Genomic DNA, 18,548 nt, shown 5'->3' with positions numbered 1-18,548 from the left:
GGTTGTATTTGCTGGAGGATGTTTAGCAGGAAAAACACAAGCATTTGAGGGCAGGCAGAGCTCTGCATTCACCTTGTCAGGGCACCAAAGAGGGCAACTGCAGCACGAAATACCCCCTACTGTACCTTACACCAAGCCAAGTTACACCCGTGCGGCCTGAGCCCCATCCTGCCTTTCTCCTGGTACACTTGTCCCGATCCCACAGGATTTACCACCAGCAGTTGTTTGCCTAGGTTGGATGTGCTGGGCAGGGAGCGTGCAGCAGCCCACCCCCAAACCACACGGGACCTGGAAGAGGAGAGAGGGATTGGACTAAGCCAGGACGGCAAATCCCCACGTCCCAGGCAGCAGCAGCCTCTGCATGGACTCTTGCAAACTATCCTGCCAGAGCTCTTCTGCTTTGAAGAAATAATTAAATGCTCAGAGGAGCAGCAGCATGAAGCCATCTGGCCCTCCATCCCATAGGAGAGCCCCGACCCTCAGCCTTCAGTCGACCGCTGTCTGTCCAAAAGTCTCCCATCGCAGTGACTCCCTTGGAGGACGTAATTAAATATTCATTGGGCTGGAGAAAGACAGAGCGGGAGAGGGAAAGAAAAAGAGGGGGAAAACGTGCATGGATTGCATCAACTATACCCAAGGGCACAACAGAGACTTACACCTGGCGCATTAAACTGGGAGCCTGCATAATCTGGCCTCACTGCTTCCTAAATAAGTCTTTTCCCTGGATAGTCTCAGGATAATCGGCTTCTCCCTCCTCCTTAAAAGTTTCTTGCCACAGCACTAAAATGATGCGCACATTTAAACAGAGATGAGGATCTGCTGTGTGTAGACTGATAAGTATTCGGACTTTTTTTTTTTTCTCAAATTTGACCTCCAGAGTGCAGCTAGGTGATATATTTAAAGTTAATGAGCTCTTTTGCAGCTTGGGTCCCAGGCGCACACAACATTCCTGTTTATTTTTATTCTCTTAATAGCTAGCTGCAGTGACTCTCTGTCCCGGTCTGTGTCATTGTTTGCGCCCATAAAGTAACCTGTGCAGTAATCATCCAGTCTGGTGAAGGCTGTTGCTGCTGTGTCTTAAAATGATGCAGAGGATGTGCACAGAAAAGCACAGGATATTTCCCAGACGAGTATTTCGGTTCAGAGATTTTAAGGTCAGAGGAGAACAGCCTGATCGCCAGCCTGACCCTTTCCCCAGCACGACCCAGAGACTTTCTGCCTAATTACAGCCTCAATCCATAATTTCAGCGAGAACCAGGCAAAGTCTTTCACAAAACTTTCGACTTTGAAAACAGTTTTAGTTCTGGACATCCATGAAATCGGCTGAAATGAAGAGATAAAGCTCCACTACAATGCAGACACAGCTGTTTTGCAGTGGGGAAACTGAGGCATAGAGCATCACCTTTCCAAACGTTACCAGAAAGGAGGCTGCCAGCAGAGCCGGGTGCTAGACCTCCCCTGTCTGCCTATGTGGCGATCCACAGGCATGGGACGTGCAACCAGTCCCCAGGATGGAGAAAGATGACAACGAGCATCTCCTGTTTCCAAAGAGTCCTGTTTGCATTCCCTTGGGAGTTTCTGCCCCAGAGCCATCTGCAGAAGGTCGCTGATATTCCTGCTCAAGGCATACATGTAAAAAATACAATTTCTCATTTCTCTTGCTCCTTGGGAACAGTAGGGGCATATCTGTCAGCCACTCTTTTACTGTTCACCAGCTCTGTCATACATCCTACAGCTTTAATGACTGCTTTTTGAAGGAAAAACTTCATTGGAGCTGAAGGAAGAGGTGAAACACCTCCACTGGAGCCCGCTCTGTCCCTTAAGGGCACCTCCATGTCCTGCGGTTTTAGGAGCAGCTGTGCAGAGCTGGCTGCTCTGGTTCAATGACAACTACACATAAAAGATTAGCAAATTCTACAGACATACGTTCCTGAAGGAGGAAATTTCCATGGGGTCTGAAAGGCTCAAAAGGAGCCCAGAAAGACAGAGCTGGGGGTGCATCTATCATGACACCGAGAAAAGGACCTTGAGAGTTACTCATTTTGACAGCCCGTTGGCTCGTCTTGCAAGGAAGAGGAAACGGCTGCAGAGGACTTGCTTGCTTCCCCATTAAAAAAAAAAAATCTATTAACTCCCCATGTTTGCCCAAGGGGAGCCTGTCCAGGAGCTGACCTGCGAGACAGTGATTGAAGAGGACCGGGGGCTCTGCCTCTGCGGCGCCAGGTGTGACATGTCCCGTGCTCCACCACAAGCACTAAAAGAAGCAGGATGCTGTTAGTGCTTGGCTAGAAGAAAAGTCCAACAAAAACAGTGACTGCAGTAAAAAAAAATATCCATCAGACACCTGCCAAGCAGCGTGCCAGCTTCACGCCAGCCCTGGGAAGCCACAGGATGCCCCAATTACCGTCCCCGTGACCAGCCGTTCTGCAGGGAAAGGCACTGCAGAGCCTGCCGAGCGTGGCGTGCCTCCAGCACGGCCGCTGCGAGCCACCCCCTGCCCCTCTGCGTCCCCCGGGAACCTCTCCCCTGTGCAAAGGCACCCGGCACGTAAAACCAAGAGGGCTCGTTTTGCAGGTCTTTGCAGAACTCTTGTATCTTGCAAGTTGTAACCAGTTGATCCCTTTGTCAAATGGATCAAGAGGAGCAAAATCACGTCGCGACTACCCAGGGCTTCAATTATTTTTGCTCCCCAGGCCCTGTGAATAGCAGGAGAGCTCTGCGTGCGTCACGGCAGCTATCAGACAGCTCGGCACAACTTTGAGACGACCAGCAAGTCACAGGCTCATTAAAACCGAGGAATATGTGTGCTCCCTGTGGCATGCGAGTTGTGTGAAACCAAAATCATAAAACCAGGAATACTGCATTTTAAGGAACAAATACAATTAAACAAGGACGCAAACAAATTACAAGGCATGACTGCATGAGACAGATCACAGATCGCGCGCTGTGTTTTGCAGAGGACTCTGCCCCATCAGGGCAGAGGGTGGACAGGTTTCAGGGAGGGAATTGCAATTCAGTGTTTCCTCTTGTCCAGTCTATTCAACACAGCTGCACTCAACCATCCAGGCACTGCATCGAAGACAGGATTTCATATTACTCATGAACCTCTTCCCGGTACTGAGCTGCAAATCTGACTAGCTTCACCAGCAACAATAATTACTCTTCATTCTTTGCAGCGAGAACACATAATATGATAATCTCCATTTTACAAATCAGAGCAGACACGAAGAAAGTGGCCTCTATAAATAAAGACAAGTCTCATCAAATCCATCTCACCAACCAAGTTTCTCAGCTCAGCAACACACTTTAAAGGACAACCACGCTGAAATGTTGCTAGATCATTTCTCACACATAAAAATCAGAGGCCTTTGAGTACAGAGGACAAACCCGAAGTCTGCAACAACCTTTGCTTTTCCTATTAAGTCTGCATTTTAAACACGGGAACTTTCTGGTCTACCTGCAGCAGCCTGGGCTATTTTACACAGTTTCATGTTGAAATGTTGAAACACAAGGAATTACCCATGGCAGTAAAGTGGGGGGGATGGGGAAAACCAACAAAGAAAAGAAGAAGAGAGGGAGAGACAAAAGAAGGAGATAAAATGTTTTCAGCTTGTGAATGTGACCGTTGTCCCACACAGGGCAGCGCAAGCTGATCTTCTGGACAGAAGCAAATGTTTGGCCATGCAACATCTGAGAGCAAAGCAGCTTGCTTTCTGCAGGCCACAAGGGAAAGATCAGCACTTAATTTTTAGAAGAGAGATTTATACTCTCTCCAGATCTCCCAGTCCAGGTCCTTCGGTTGTTTCCACCCCTGTGACACAGCATACATGCTCCAGCCAGTGGAGCACCCAAATTGGATGTCCCTTCCCTCGCATGGGGAAGCAAGTGCAAGCAAACCAAAGCAACGTCTGTGTACAAACCCTGATCCAACAACAGTACAACAGCTTGGAGAACTGACTGTGTACTGTCAGCACTCCCTAGACAGTGTCCTGACACCAACCCTTGACGCCACGCAGTTATGTCACTGTCCTTTATTCCCTTTCCAAAGGGGATCACGGCAAGTGTGTGTATGCCTCACCGCACGGGGCAGCACCTGAGCAGCACAACTTCTGCATGCAAAGCATAAGACAACAATAAATCTGCAGAACCCCATTGCAACCATGGAGCTGCCCAAAGCAGGATGAATCTCAGAAGTGCCACCTGGGAGAGCTGCATATCTTCAAAATCTTTTTTGCCAGGGTCACTGTGAATAGCTTACTGGGTTTTTCCCCCCTCTTCAGTTCCCTGCTCCACAAAGAGCCATTGCAAAGCAGCTTGGGAATACACAGAATTTTAAATTGGGATTTCTTTCCTCTCTTTTTTATTGCTCATAAGGATGTCATAGCTGTATTTGCGCTACTATTGCTGACGCATCACATAATGTGATAAAAGGTAACAGGTAGCTTGCTTGTACACTGATGAAGCCAGCTCATCTTTTGCTTGATCAAAGAATTTCCTATTTGTACTATAATAAACAATTTGACACACTGGGGTTTTTTTTCCCTTTTGTGTTAGCCTGAAGTTATTTTTTCAGGGTGCTGAAAACCAGCTGCTCCTCTAATTAGTACACTGAGTGCTTATTTTATGCCTCAGATAAAAGTGTCTTGTATTGTAACGAAACAGTTTGACACTTAAGTCGCACATTCATCGATTTTATTGCTAAAGTCTGCTTAAAGAGTAGGCATCCCAGATAAGGCAACACATTTAATGTGCCATTTCTCTGCATTTTTATTAGCATTACTGCCAATTGGAAGAATTTACAAATAATTTCTTTTCCAGCACATAAATATATAAAATATTTTACTTTCCACATACTGGCAGAACATTTCAGGTCATTATCCAGATTGCAGACAGAAATGTGTGCACCTCTCAGAGTCTGCAATGTTTACGTTCATGCAATACCTAATTATATCTAAAGATAAAGCAAATCAAGGGTATAAACTAAGGTAAAATTTGACCTCTATTTCCAGACCAAAAGCAAACAATATGTCCCTATAAGGCACAGCACACTGGATCGATGCCTACCTATACCGAACAACCTGCTGCTGGCACACAGTCATGCACCACTTCTATCAAGATGTAAGCAAAGCTTTGGCCTAATATAAATCTCATGCTCTGAGTGCCGGAACCATCATTCCTCATCTTCCTTCTCCAGAAGAGGCATTTCTGCACAGAAAAACCCTTTGCCTTCTGTTCTATTTTGGTACTTTCATCTCCCCCGTCACAGAAATGCCATAGCATTTTCCGGTAGTTCATAAAAGGGTGTTTCTGATGATTTATAAGATTTCTTTTAAGACCTTGAAATATTGCAAGTTTATTCTCATTTTTCTCCCTAATTCATTTTTTTATGCCAACTATAATATTTCCCCCTCCAGCAACTGCGTTCCTCTTCACCTGGGTGAAGCATGCCTTGCAGAACAGCAAAGAGAGTTGGAAGAAAAGGTGGAGAAGGCGTTTGTAGGAAATGCAGTGGATACTCCAGCCTCTGATGCCTGCCTTCCTCCAGTGAGGACTGGCAAGAATTAGATATTCACTGGAAATACCTGCATTCAGCAAAGCCATGCTAAGAGGGCAAATGTAGCTGGGAGCGTGGTCCTTTTCAGGGCTGTGGGGTGTCCTCAGGACAAGGCACGGCCAAGGCTGAGGGCTTCCCCTGTGCCACCACCAGCTCCCATCACTCACCCCCTGCCACAGCATGGGAATGAAACATCTCCTGCCCCAGTGGCCCAAACTCACCTCAGTTGTTGGTGTAATAAAAGCCAAGTCGATGTGCAACTGTGCAGTCAGTCTCTTGGGAATATTTGACAGCCATCTCTGAGGATGGAAAGCTGGTCTTGATGCTTCTTTGTATAGGATTTGCTGTGAGTTTACACTTCCCTGTGCACAGGAAAATATATCTTGTTCTGTTTATGAGCCCCAACTCATCCTGGAGTCCCGTCTTAACATTTCTTGGCTAAACTTCTCTCCTTCTTCCCCAGCCCTGAGACAGCTTTGCCGTGTCATGGCATCAAAGCCCAGCAGATAAGTAACCCAAGCCTCTCCATGTGCCATGGGCTTCACAGCATGGGACAGCCTGCATCCTTGTGATCCAACAGGCAGGAGCCCCCTCCTGCTGTTCTGAGCCCTGGAGGGCATCCTCAGCATCACCCCGCAACATTCGCTGTGGGCAAACCCACTCATTGTACTCACTTCCACCCTGTCAATGCCGGGGCTGCTGGCATGTCACCTGGGAAGGAAGGCTGATGGTAGCACTCAAGAGCCATGGAGGCATTAAAGGAGAGGTGACACCTGTGAAGAGCTCCTGGGCAAAATCCAAGCTGTGCAATTGCCATTTTCACTTAAGTTCATGCAGCATTTTCTAACTAACTACATTTTGCCTTCAAATGTAATTTTGCCTTATGAAATGCACCTTCATTTTTGCTCTGATTTGGAGGCTCACTGTGTGTTACTGAACAGCTGCACGCTACATCCCCAGAAGCAACTGTCCTTGGGCGTCTCTGGAGTTGATCCCTGTGTTATTTACTGAGCTCGGTGAGATCCTTTGTGGCAGAAGGTGACACACAGGTGTGAACTTTCCTGTCATATCAGTTTATGCTCAGCCACAAAACCACTCCAGCACAGATTGCATATGCTTCTCTTAAAAAAACATGTTTTGTCCAACCTAGCCATCCTGCTCCCACAGCGTGAATGTCTCCTCAGCCTGACCTAGACAGGGCTGAGCCTTCCTCCTTATCCCTACAGAAACCAGGGTTTGCAATGAAAACCAAATTCAGATCAGCTCTGGTGGCTCATCATTTGAAGCCCATCAGCTAAATAAGCCGCAGTAGATACAGCCACTCTGCCATCCTGCAACGTGAATTCACTCCCAAGGTAATTCCTGATGAAAACCGTATGTTTGCACTAGGTCTGTTCAGGCTGGTTCAGATTAAATATAAACCACTGCCAATTGTATTACCTCATTATTAGCAGACACTGGCAGCAGTCTTGCGTGGAGAAACGGACGTCTGGCTATGCTACCTGCCGTCACATCGTAATTCATGTCAGGTGCTTGGGGATGCGCAGGAGGATTACCGCCTCCCCCTTGGCTTTCCTGACTGCAGGGGACTCCTCCTTGAACGTGACCTTTCATCCAGCCAAGCTTCCCACCCACCTGATGCCAAGCCAAAGCCTCAGAAAAACTCGGCAACCCTCAACAGGAGTATATGGGAAGGAGGGTAAGGCTGTCCCTGGGAGTGCAGGGCATGACTGACATCCCCGGGAACTCGCTGGGTTCAAGCCTTGCTACTGAATGATGGTCACGCACAGTGGGAGGGGATGGAGGAAGTCATTGCTGGTGCTCACTACATATTTCAAGTTAAATCCCAGAAAAAAATGAAGACAATCCATCAGAGAAAAAGTAGCCATAAGCCATATAGCATTAATTCAAGCTGTATAGTATTAATTCAATTTGCAGGCAAGGTAAATCTTTCGCATAATATTACCCTATTTGCTCAGTGCCTAAAGAATTTCCAGTTATCTGTCTTTTTTCAATGTATGGCCCATTTGACCTTGAGCACAGACTTGTGTCCAGCCCCAAAACCCTCTGCTCAAAATACTTCAACAACAGGCAGCTGAGACATAAGAAGAAAAACTCCCAGTACAACCGGACCGTATCTTTGGAGCTGTTGGAACTGTTGAGCTGGAAGAGATGGAGGATCACCTCCCATCTCTGCAGAAAACAGATTGAGCTTTCTGAAAGGTCTCAAACAGGAATTTAACACCTTCCATCTGCAGCCCATTACTCTACATTTTAACTCCACCTCTCTGATTACAGGTCCCTGCACACTAGGAGTGTATACGAAAGAGTGCCAAAGTCTCAAGTCTGTGAGACCAAGAGTCAGGCAATAACTGGAGATGAATCAAAACTGGAAGCCAAGTCCACAGCACTCTTTTTCCAAAAAAGCGCAGAGAATTGGCACCATGCTGAGTCTGGCCTTTGCAAAACCTAAAGAGAAATCACCTGGTCTGCTAGGAAAGGCCAGCAGAACATAACAAGGTGCAAACAATAATTTTTAGAGAAAATGCTTTTAAAAGTGATGGATTTTTTTTCCTTTTCTTTTAGGAATGAGATCATTTCAACAACTGATCTTCTCTATCCACCAGGTTTTGCATTGCTTTGTCTCTAGTGGAGATGCTGAACACCCTCCAGCAGGTTGACACCCTCTTCCCCGCTTCCCCTGCCCTGAAAAATATAGTTGTTCTGTGCATCTCACAGGGGCATTCGACTCAGATATCCTCAGGGAGGTAGGAAAGCTTCTCTCCCGCTGCCACCATCTCCCATGGGCTCTGCTCTCAGCAGTCTCCTCGAGGATGCTGGCAACGCATCGTCTTGCCAAGCATCCCCCTTCAGACCCGGGCTGCATAGAGCACTCAGGTTTGGCATTATTTCATCTAACTTTGCACAGTGTTTCCACCCTGTTGCGGCCGCCTGCAGAAGGGAGGGAGAAGGTCGAATCCACATCCCAGCTTCCCTGCACGTTTCAGGAATCAGGAAAGTCTCCCTTCCTGCTCTGACCAAGGACATTTTAAAGACAGCCCGCTCGTTGTGATCAGCTCTGATTGTAGCTTTGCAGCAGTTAAAAAGTCCCCCCTGGCTCCAGCATCCTGATGCTGCATTTCACTCTTCCCGTTAATGGTGGGTTCTGTTTCTTTTATTGCCTCTTAGTAATCGTTTGACGAGCTCTCACAGCAGGACTTTGCTCAAAATTATTCCACCCTTCTAAACTTCTTCAAAAACTATCAACACTTCATTACGACACAGCACAGCTCCCATTCACAACATCTTTTACTTGCAAGGAGCGGTGAGGCCACAGGACTGGGCAGCTATGCTTGGTTGGGGGCCCAGGTCATCTCCCAGTAAGCATTACTGGGTCAGATGCTGCCCAAAAATGAAAGATTACAACAGCCTTGCAAAAGACCATTTGCAACTTTGCAAAGAAAGGTTGCAAGAGCTGGTCTCTCTGCGCCGGTCAAATAAAAGATGCTCCATCTTCCTTGTGTGGGTTGCCTGAGAAGCAGGTTTATCTATGGGAGGTCGACAGCTCATGGTCATCTCCCCTTTCCTTGCTGTGGTGAAAGACAACATTTCATGGCTTCCTCCCCAGCCCTTTCTTGGTGACCATAAACTCTTTGAGCCAAAAACATGGGCTGCAGTGCACTGGGAAAGCTCCTTCCCACCAGTAACAGAGAATAACCAACAGCAAGGACTTACCATCCATGTCAAGGCGTTGCATGATAATCGCCAGCTCCACCTCACTGGGCATGTATCCCAAGGAACGCATTGCCATGCCCAGCTCCTGCTTGGATATAAAGCCATTCCCATCCCTGTCCAGCACCCGGAAAGCTTCACGGATTTCTGTAAAGGAGAAGGAAAAAGAGAGGAGTTATTATGGTGGAAGACTCCCTGGTCAATGCATCTGAACACATGGGACACGGAAGCAGCATATATTGCCTTTTCTAATGTTAATGATGCATATTGATCATTTCAAGTCAGTGTAATCACGATATGTTCATACACACACATATGTGTGTGTGTGTGCGCTCATGCATGCGCGCCTCTGTATGCAGATAGATAAATACAATGGCATCCAAACTCATGCTGCCTATTTTCTGTGCTAAATATAATTGCACAATTATTTATTCATCACACGTTGAACTCCGTTTCTTTCTGCAGCATCTGCCCTGGACTGCTGTGGGTGAACCGTCCTGATCTACAGTAAAGTCTCCCTGCATACAGCTGCACAGCAAATCCCAGCCCTCGGGGCTTCTCCAGCAGCCCTTCTCCAAACCCCACAGCATGTCTGCAAGGCAGATTTACTTTATGTCACACAGGCAGACCAAGCTCTAACTTTCTCCAACAAAACTACGTGAACAGAAACAGCTGGGTGCTGACTGCCTCCTCTGCAGGGTACGGAGCTCTGCAGCCAAAGCCTGGATGGGCACATTCTCCCTTGTCCGATAAATACGGATGTACATCTTTTAAACCATACCCGGGCAATTTCCATCTCTCATTCCTCTTCATAGCTTTTCTCTAATTTATAACTGTTTTACAGCAATAAACCGCCTCGGATCAATAAAAATGCTGACGGCATCAAAGGAATCACTTCCATCATTCTTCCTCGGCCTGGCTCATCTTCTGACATCTGACTTTGTTTGGCTTTTTAATTCAGGCACATCCCCCTCCAGCCTTTAATAGCCTCTCTCCACTCGTGCAGCACGCTGAAAGACACCCACGCATCCACCACCTCAACGGCTCTGCACGTTTCCCACTCCTCAGACCACTCAACTTGAAGCCCCACCACCAAGCTCCCCAGATCTGATTGTTGCAAATGCCAAACAGAGAAATCTTAACATTTCAGCCAGCTGGGAGCCTGTTTACTTGAAAGGATTTGGTTGGAGGTGGGGAGAGGAAGAGGTGCTGATTTTTTAGTTCTGGTTAAACAGTCTTTGTACCGTGCTGTGGAGAGGAAAACACAGGATGCTTTATCATCTCTTTTGGGAATGAGGAAAAAACAGTGTGCTGGGGCCTGCTGCAACTTTGCTCAGAGGAGTTTAATCTTCAAGTGAAAACATTTCATTGGAGAAGTGGGAGAGAAAACTCAGCAGTTTTTTTGGGGAAAAAAAAACAACAACCTTATTAAAAAATACTCTATTCTCTATCAGGAAACAGATTGGATAGAAAAAGTTTGTCCAGCCCTGGGTAGTTCAGGCATTAAGCCTCAGATGAGAAAATATTCTTGGTCCTGCCATGGACTCTCAGCACGTCACCTCCCTCTGCCCCCTGTTCCCAGGTGTAAGGGAGGCACCAGCCCCCTGCAGCGGGGCCACGTGAAAGGTAACGGATGGTCCTCAGCCCTCCCGGAAAAAAGCCAGGAGCATCATAACCTACCAGGAAACAGTTTCAGTCATGTCTTTGCTAACAGGTTATTTAAAGCTTTACAATTCAAAGGCTGCTTCTAAATCACCTCACATCAAAGTTCAGCACCTCCCTTGACAACACCAGTGCGTTTGCAAAGTCTGCTCCAATTTCCATGTGCTGCTTTCTGCCGTGTGTAATACCCTGGTGATGTGCCAGGGCCAGGGCACCTCTGTGACCCACTGCTTAATCTTTACCACAACTGTGGTTATCATAATGAGATATGATCAATTTTTAATCCAGCCAAAGAGCCCACTGACGCAAAAAGGGAAGATCCTATTAATTCCAATGAATATTGGGCCAGATCTGTAATATCTACACTTTGGGTTCAGGTATGCATCAACTGTGACTTCTTTAAATTTAAATGCTTCACCTTGTCTCCCTGCCAGGCCAAGCTGGTGTAAGCTCAGTGATATGAAAAGATGGTGAGGCTGTTCAAAGCAAGCTCGGCTGGAAGTATCAGTACATAACGCAAAAAGCCTTTGGAGTAGGAACGAATCCCATTAGACACTGCCAGCTGTAGTGAAATCTATTTTCATATGCTGTGCTGAAAGCTAAAGTGCAGTAAATATTACATTGAAATCAATTAATTTTAAAATAAACTTTTGACAGCTGAAGGCGAAAGAACTAAAAATATTGCAGGGAGACGAGAAAGTATTTTAGAAAATAAAATGAATCTACCTTCAGAAAAGTTTACATGCAAGTTAGACTGATCCAAATTACATGAATAAATTGCGTCTGTACAGGGGCTCTGCTGTAGGATATCCGAATGTCAACGCCTAGTGAGCATCCTCTCCAGATGCACTGATTTCAGAAGGCGCATTTAACAGCACCGCAACCTTTGAGCCTCGATCAGAGGAGAAAACCCCACACATTTGGGGTCCAGCTCTTTTTCATACCTCTCAGAAACCTGAACTTTTGACCAGGCCTGGAACATCCTTCACACTTCAACTCCTGACCCCAAATGGAGGTTTTTTCATCATTCTATAAATACCACTTGTGCAGAGGTATCTTTGAAAAGCCATTTATAGGTTGAACACACTGTACACGAAGCAGCTGCAACCTCAGTCGGTGCCTCCTCTTTATCTTTACATGTAACACCACCTCCTTATCAGCTTTTCTTTATAGTGGTTCCTTCTTGTCTGATGTACTCGCAGGTGCTGTCCTGCACAGCACTCAGAGTGTGAGCCACAGGCCTGAGCATCCTTCCCAAACGCAGCCGCACCAGCTCTTCCCGCCGGCACTTCTGAAGAGCCGGTCCCAAACAGCGGTCCATGAACCTGTGGCACCCTGGCTGGCCCTCACCTTTATTTCCAGCTGTTAAATTTCATTACCCAAAGCTAAAAATACATCAGCACTTTCCCCATATGACTTTCCCGAAGAAGTTGCCATGGCAACCGATGCTCCTGGCTCGGAACCGGGAGCGGATGTGGTCCATGGAGTAAATCTCTCAACAAAGACATTGCCAGGGCTTGGGGGAAACTTAGAGACTTCTTCCATTTTGGCTGGAGGCTGCTCTGCATAGGGATGCTTTACCCTGGTCAAGAAAAGCAGAGCCCTGTTTTGTCGTTAAAAGGAAGAGTAAAGACAACAGGGGAGCCGGTGGCAAGGCAATGCTGCCCCAGCAGCTGCCTTTCCCCTTGCCCAGCCTGGCTGGCAGCAGCCCTCCAAACTGAACCGAGCACATGCATTCGTATTACACCTCCCTTGGGGTGTTAACAAATATTAATATTTATTCCCCTTTCCACTATATAGTATCTTCTTTTACTCCCAGGAAGACGACACAGAACTATATTAGAGTATAAAAGGGAAAAAAGAAGAGAAAGTATAGAAAGAAAGATATAGAGAACAGAAAGTAGCCCATTTTGCTGATGATGGCACTGGCCTGAGCCTCAGAAAAAGACACTTCTTCTCAAGGAGCCCAGGCTAGGACCTGAGTGCTTTTCTCCATGCCTTAGTTTCTCCAGCCCCTGGAAACAGTGATAGTGCTCGTCTATGCAAGGTGATTGCAATACAAAAGTGCTCACCTGACAGCCAGTGACTATTAGCAGCATTAAACCATCTCATTCCCAGAATGAATTCAAACAGTACCAGCAAGAAATGCTGCTGCAAAGATACTTTGTCAGATGGACCATACATGATGTTTAACGCTGAACAGCGTTCAAGTGAATGAGGGGAGAGAAGGGTTCAGCACTCGGCCCCATCCCAACTAACATCTTCATTAATGATCTCAAAGAGGGAGCAGACATAACATTAATTAAATTCCCAAATAATACAAGGCTGGAAAGAGTTGCCAGGACAGAAAGTCCAGCAAGAAGGAAGGAGCGCTGTGAAAATGGGCCAAGATTTCAGAGTAGAAGAGCCCTCACATGAGAGTCAGCTGGGCCAAGGCAGGTATGGTGAGCTGGGTTTGAAAGCACATTTCTCAGGAAAGTTGAGCTTAGTGTTTTTCCCCAGGTGAGGATTTATGTTCCACGGGAGCCGAGAGCTCAGCACTCATTTCTCAGAGTTATTTGAGCATTCAAAAGCTGCGTATGGTTGCTTTTAATTCATTCCCCCTCTTTCCTCACATTTAACGGCTGCACCTTCCAGCTTCCCTCTTGTGGAGTACATGGCCGTCCCACTACCCCCACACCCCTCCGGGAAGGAAGAAAGGAAGAATCAGGGAAAAGAATGAGTTTTTTTATTACCTTTCTGAAGGGTGCAAAGCAAGAGAGTTGTCAAAGTTGGACCTGACTCCCAGCCTAGAAAGTGGTTAAGTCTCTCCATCTACATCCAGAAAGATCCAAAGGCAACGTCCTCACCCACCCGCTCACATCACAGCCGCTGCAGCCCTTCCCTCCAAAACACCTCTCCGCACTCACGGCTGCCCTGACCCTTCCCCGGCTCATCCCTTCTCCAGGTTCAGTAGCAGGTTTATTTACAGATGATTTCCCTCTGACTGGTAACTAGAGGCAACCATCATTATTTCTTGTTTTGCTTCCTGAATGAGAATGAATCACAATTCTCCAGGAAATAAATTCAGCCCGAGCCATTGGTGTCCACTAGCTAGCCTGGGGCGCTGCAGATGGTTTCAGGTTATTTCACTGTGTATGAATACTACCATAATAAATTTTGTAATTACACTGTAACTACCATACCCTAAGTGCACCGTAATTATAATCAGAGTCCTATATGGTTATTTTCATTAGTACGATAAGAGAAGAAATACCACCACCCGAAATCTTGCAAGTCATCTCGTTCACTTAATTGCAGGTTTGGGCACCAAAGTACAAACTGAATGATCTAAAAGCTGCAAATAGCACGTCCTTGAGTGAACTGTTAAGTGAGTCTCGTAACTACTATGTCTGTTTAAAAAAAATGGAAATTTCCATCCCTCCATCTGCTATTCTTACACTTGGTTTTTTTGCTGCAAATTGCAACAAGGTGTCAAAATAACTACATTTTTTATCTAATGGAAACGCCCCCCCCAACATATTCCAATTGAAAGTGTCAAAATATTTCACTTGGTTATTCTCAATCTCAGCAAAACAGTTCAGCATCCCCAGATCAAACTCTTTCACTGCAACCTGGAGCCGCATCTACCTGAACGGCTGCAGCATCTTGCCGAGGCTCAGGCACCAAGTCCTGTCAGCATCACCAAAAACATGCAGCTGGAAAGGGGGCATAAACACCCGGGTTTAATAGTGGCCTCAGTGCTACGGCAGCTCGGATAGACACAGCTATGTCGAATGGGCAAAGCAAACTGGTGCTAGTCAACTTGACGAAGTATCTCAGCTCAGAAAAGTCTGCTTCAAAACTGGGTACATCATCTTGTTTATCCTTAGAGGGACTTTTGCATACATAATTTGGCAGATTTTTTTTTCTTCCCTAGGAAAAAATGATTTGTGGAAATGACATTTCCTGTGGTTATGTTCCCAAACACATTTAACACTTGCCACGTAACCTGCTGGAACACCCCATTACCATATAAATGCACAACATAAAAGCTATCTGCTGCTACTAGACACTCTCTTAAATGGAAGCTTTTCATGCAGGCAACAGGGGCTGGATTGGGAATACTTGAGGATATTTACTCTGAGGGCAGACTGGCGTGGAGAGCAGCACTCAAATGCCTTCGCACAAGGCTGCTCCGTAAATGCGGCTGCATCCCTTCTGCAGGTGGCGTGTGCTGAGCAGCGTGTGATTGCACGAGCCCCGCATCATCGCACGGAGCCAGCAGGGAAGCGCAGTGCTGAAAGCCAGCTGTCAGAAGAATTTGGCAAAATGACAACTTCCACTCTTCCCTATAAATTTCCCTACTGTGGCCAGAATTTCACCCAGGAGACAAGCAGGGCTCCCCTTCAGCTCCTCCCAATGCCAGTGGAAGGATGCATGGGGTTGGAGATGCTGTGCTGTGGCCCTCACCATTAAATAATGCAGAATAATCAAGTTTCCAATGCCTGAGAAAGGTACAGGCTGGTCCTGAGTGGTGAGGGATGAACTCAGAATGAAAGAAGTGAGGAGGTCAGAGAGGATGCAAATGGCCAGGCTGGAGGAGAGAGAAGAGCAGGGCTTGGCTTATGGATGTGCTTTGATCTCCATCTGTGGTGCACTGAGGAGGGCAGGGAGATGGAGGGGACATCGCAGGGACAGAGAAAAGCTGTTTCAGGTGAAGAACGATAGTGGTCTAAGAACAAATGGATATGAACAAATTTAGTTTAACAATTAGAAGAAAGTTTCAGAGGTGAGCAATGACTGCAGCATTTCAAAACGGGGCTTCACACGTTCTGGGCAGCTTCCATTTCTGTGACCAAGTCACCTCCAGCAGTAGGAACTGGCTTCAGGGACCTCTTCCAGCTCATGCCCCTACTCCTCTGCATGCTAAGAAAATTTTTACTCCAAGTATATCAGTGCACACTGCAGCAGTCAGCATAAAACCAAGGTGATTTCATGTTAATTCTTACATGAGGGATTATGTACTAAGGTTCACCATCTGCCAATCCCTGTTTGAAAACTTTGCTCAGATCTCTGGTCCTCCTGATGTATTGCTGCATCCTTGACTCTGTGGTTCCACTCTCCTAACCAAACGGCTCATAACATAGGTCTTTTTTTGAGCATCCACAATCAAACAAGTAATTATAAATAGCAGCATTAAGATGGCTCTTGGTTGCATAGGCAAATGTCTCATTTCTAGTCATTGGATGGAAAGCATCTTTTTAAAGGTCTCAGCCTTTTATGCAAGACTCCACTGCATATCACTGTCATTCTGCAGGAGGTGGATGTGGATCCAGCACTGCGCCTCATGCCATTTCCAGAGGGGCATTTTGGTCTCCTGGCACAACCCATGGGACCCCGTGTGCCCGCAGGCATGTTGGGTGGGATATTCAATGCAACCATCAGGAGACACCCTTCTTTTGACTTGTTCCACACACAAAACTCTGCAGCGAAGAGAAAGGAGAGGGCGATGTACCTCCAAACACACAGACTGAGGCAAAATATGTAAATTCAGAGAGTTCTACAAGACCTGCACAGTCTCCTCTTGTGCTTCTTTTGTTCTTCTCCTGTCATGGATTATTGAGCTGCTGGAAAATTCCTTGCAAACAGCCCCAGAGGCCCACGCCTGTTTATCTCCAGGCAGCTGCAGCTCAGCCACTGCACACTGCTGGTGAAAGCCACTTCTGTCCTTGTGTGAACCCTGCACTGGTTGGGCTTATGGTCTTCTCCAGCTCTGGTTTCTGTGATGGGACTGTTACTAAGGTGGGCAGTCAGACTCAGGGCTTTTGTGAGGCTTTCTGGAAGTGTCAGAGAAGTGGATGTTCCAGGTAGAGTAAAAACTCATTACTCATTCTTGATGGAAAAAGAAAAGGAAAGGAAAAAGAAAAAGAAAAGGAAAGGAAAAGGAAAAAGAAAAGGGCAAGGAAAAGGAAAAAGAAAAGGAAAAGGAAAAAAGGAAAAAAGGAAAAAAGGAAAAGGAAAAGGAACTCCTAATAATGAAGGAAGATCACCACTATGAAAGCAGATAAATTTGAGATGCATGCTACAACTTTTGTTTACAACTTAAGAACATGCTACTAAAAAGGTGACTAAGGAGAGAACAGATTTCCACTCTTTTCCAAAGAAACCTCAGTCTCCTCTTTCACTAGTTCTTTTTATTAGGAAACATTCTTTATCGTTCCCTCATCCTTTACACACAGCAGGCGCAAAACATTTTACCTCCCATGACACTACACCGCTTCAGAGAACCTCATGCACAGTATGTATTCTCCTGGGAACAGTTGAGCCATGTAGAGGACTGTTTAACTTCACAACATTTTTTTTAAGCTGCCTAGACATAAACCCGTAATATCTGGGAGCTGCTGATTTAGTTTATCGACATCAATGCTCAATTCATCATCAGAAGTGAAACATTTGCTGGACATAAATAGGTAATGAGCTTAAGACCCTACCCTGGAGCATCTCAGAGAATGAGAGTGATTTGATTCAAGATTGCTTAGGGACATTCACATCTTCACATTAATGTTGAAGAGATAATGGCTGCCCATCTTTTCTTTTTTTTTTTTAATATATATAATTTGCATCCTGTACCGATTTACTGCTAGAACAGTCTTCATACATTTCTTACCAAAATGAGAGTTTCAGTCCACGGTCTTGCCTGGCAATAACTGCGTAGGAAATATAACCTCTCCCATCATTTGTAGCTCTTTCCCTAGACTTTGCAAAGGTAGCGTAATTAGACTTTGAGCACTCTCTGTTGGAAATTTACTGCCCAATATTCAAACGTAGGTACCTGCCATTTAGAATAATGTTCTCGAAACAGCTATGCAGAGACCCATTTGTTACGAGAGTCTCAAACACCCAGAGAGTTGGCTCTGACAAAGATGATAAGTTGGCATCCTTCTTCTCATTGCAAAACAACCCTCGAGGCAGGACAAGCAGTACCTGCGGCAAGTTTTACTAGAGTTCGATTGCCTTCCCAGTCCCTCTGCCTTTAATTAACTTCCACGTGGCTACCCAGTGGCACATCAAACCCAACTTAATATGGCCTTACTATGGTTATACTAAGGACCAGAGAAGCATCTCTGTCCCTGGCAGTGGCTGCTCAGGACTTATGAGATGAGCCCACACACCTTCATGGTGAGATATTGCTCATTGCTCTTCCAACTCCTCCAGGTGGGATGGGAACAACGCCTTCAGCATCCCCCTCGTCCCTTTCCAATCAGCAGATTTATCACCTGGCCCTTGGATTTATTCCCACTACTTGTTTCTCTGGTATCACCACCCAAGATGAGAGACTGCCCCTTGGAAGGACCAGACTATACCTATGATTTAATGCTTTTCAGTTCAAAGTTGCCTGCGTCTGTGCATTTTCTATTCCCCAAGTCCCAGAATCTACTCCATCCCAGAAAAAGACAGTTTTTCTCCTTAAAAGCCAAAGTGATTATAACACATGAATTGCTGCACTGAGAGCATATCTTGTGAACAGGAGCTCAGCAAACCAAATCTGACTTTAACGCACCCTCTCCAGTTCTCCCTCTTCACCGTTTCAAGCCTCAGGAATATGAGCTTCATCCTT

The 18,548-nt window shown here is 46.2% G+C and overlaps 1 protein-coding gene across 5 annotated transcripts in view; it reads right to left on the bottom strand.

Moving 5' to 3' along the window:
• The window catches only part of CALN1 (calneuron 1), a 155,038-nt gene that overhangs the window by 67,641 nt on the left and 68,849 nt on the right, over positions 1 to 18,548 (bottom strand). For all 5 annotated transcript variants that reach the window (XM_087751989.1, XM_087751990.1, XM_087751992.1 and 2 more), the window contains one exon: positions 9,290 to 9,433. In XM_087751989.1, coding sequence (XP_087608115.1) covers positions 9,290 to 9,433 — 144 coding nt within the window. The remainder of the gene's footprint in view (positions 1 to 9,289; positions 9,434 to 18,548) is intronic.

This window comes from Nipponia nippon, unplaced genomic scaffold (genome assembly GCF_047370975.1).
Source record: "Nipponia nippon isolate SJK-2023a ecotype South Korea unplaced genomic scaffold, ASM4737097v1 scaffold_15, whole genome shotgun sequence".
NCBI lineage: Eukaryota > Metazoa > Chordata > Aves > Pelecaniformes > Threskiornithidae > Nipponia > Nipponia nippon.
This window is presented reverse-complemented; position numbering and strand designations above follow the sequence as displayed.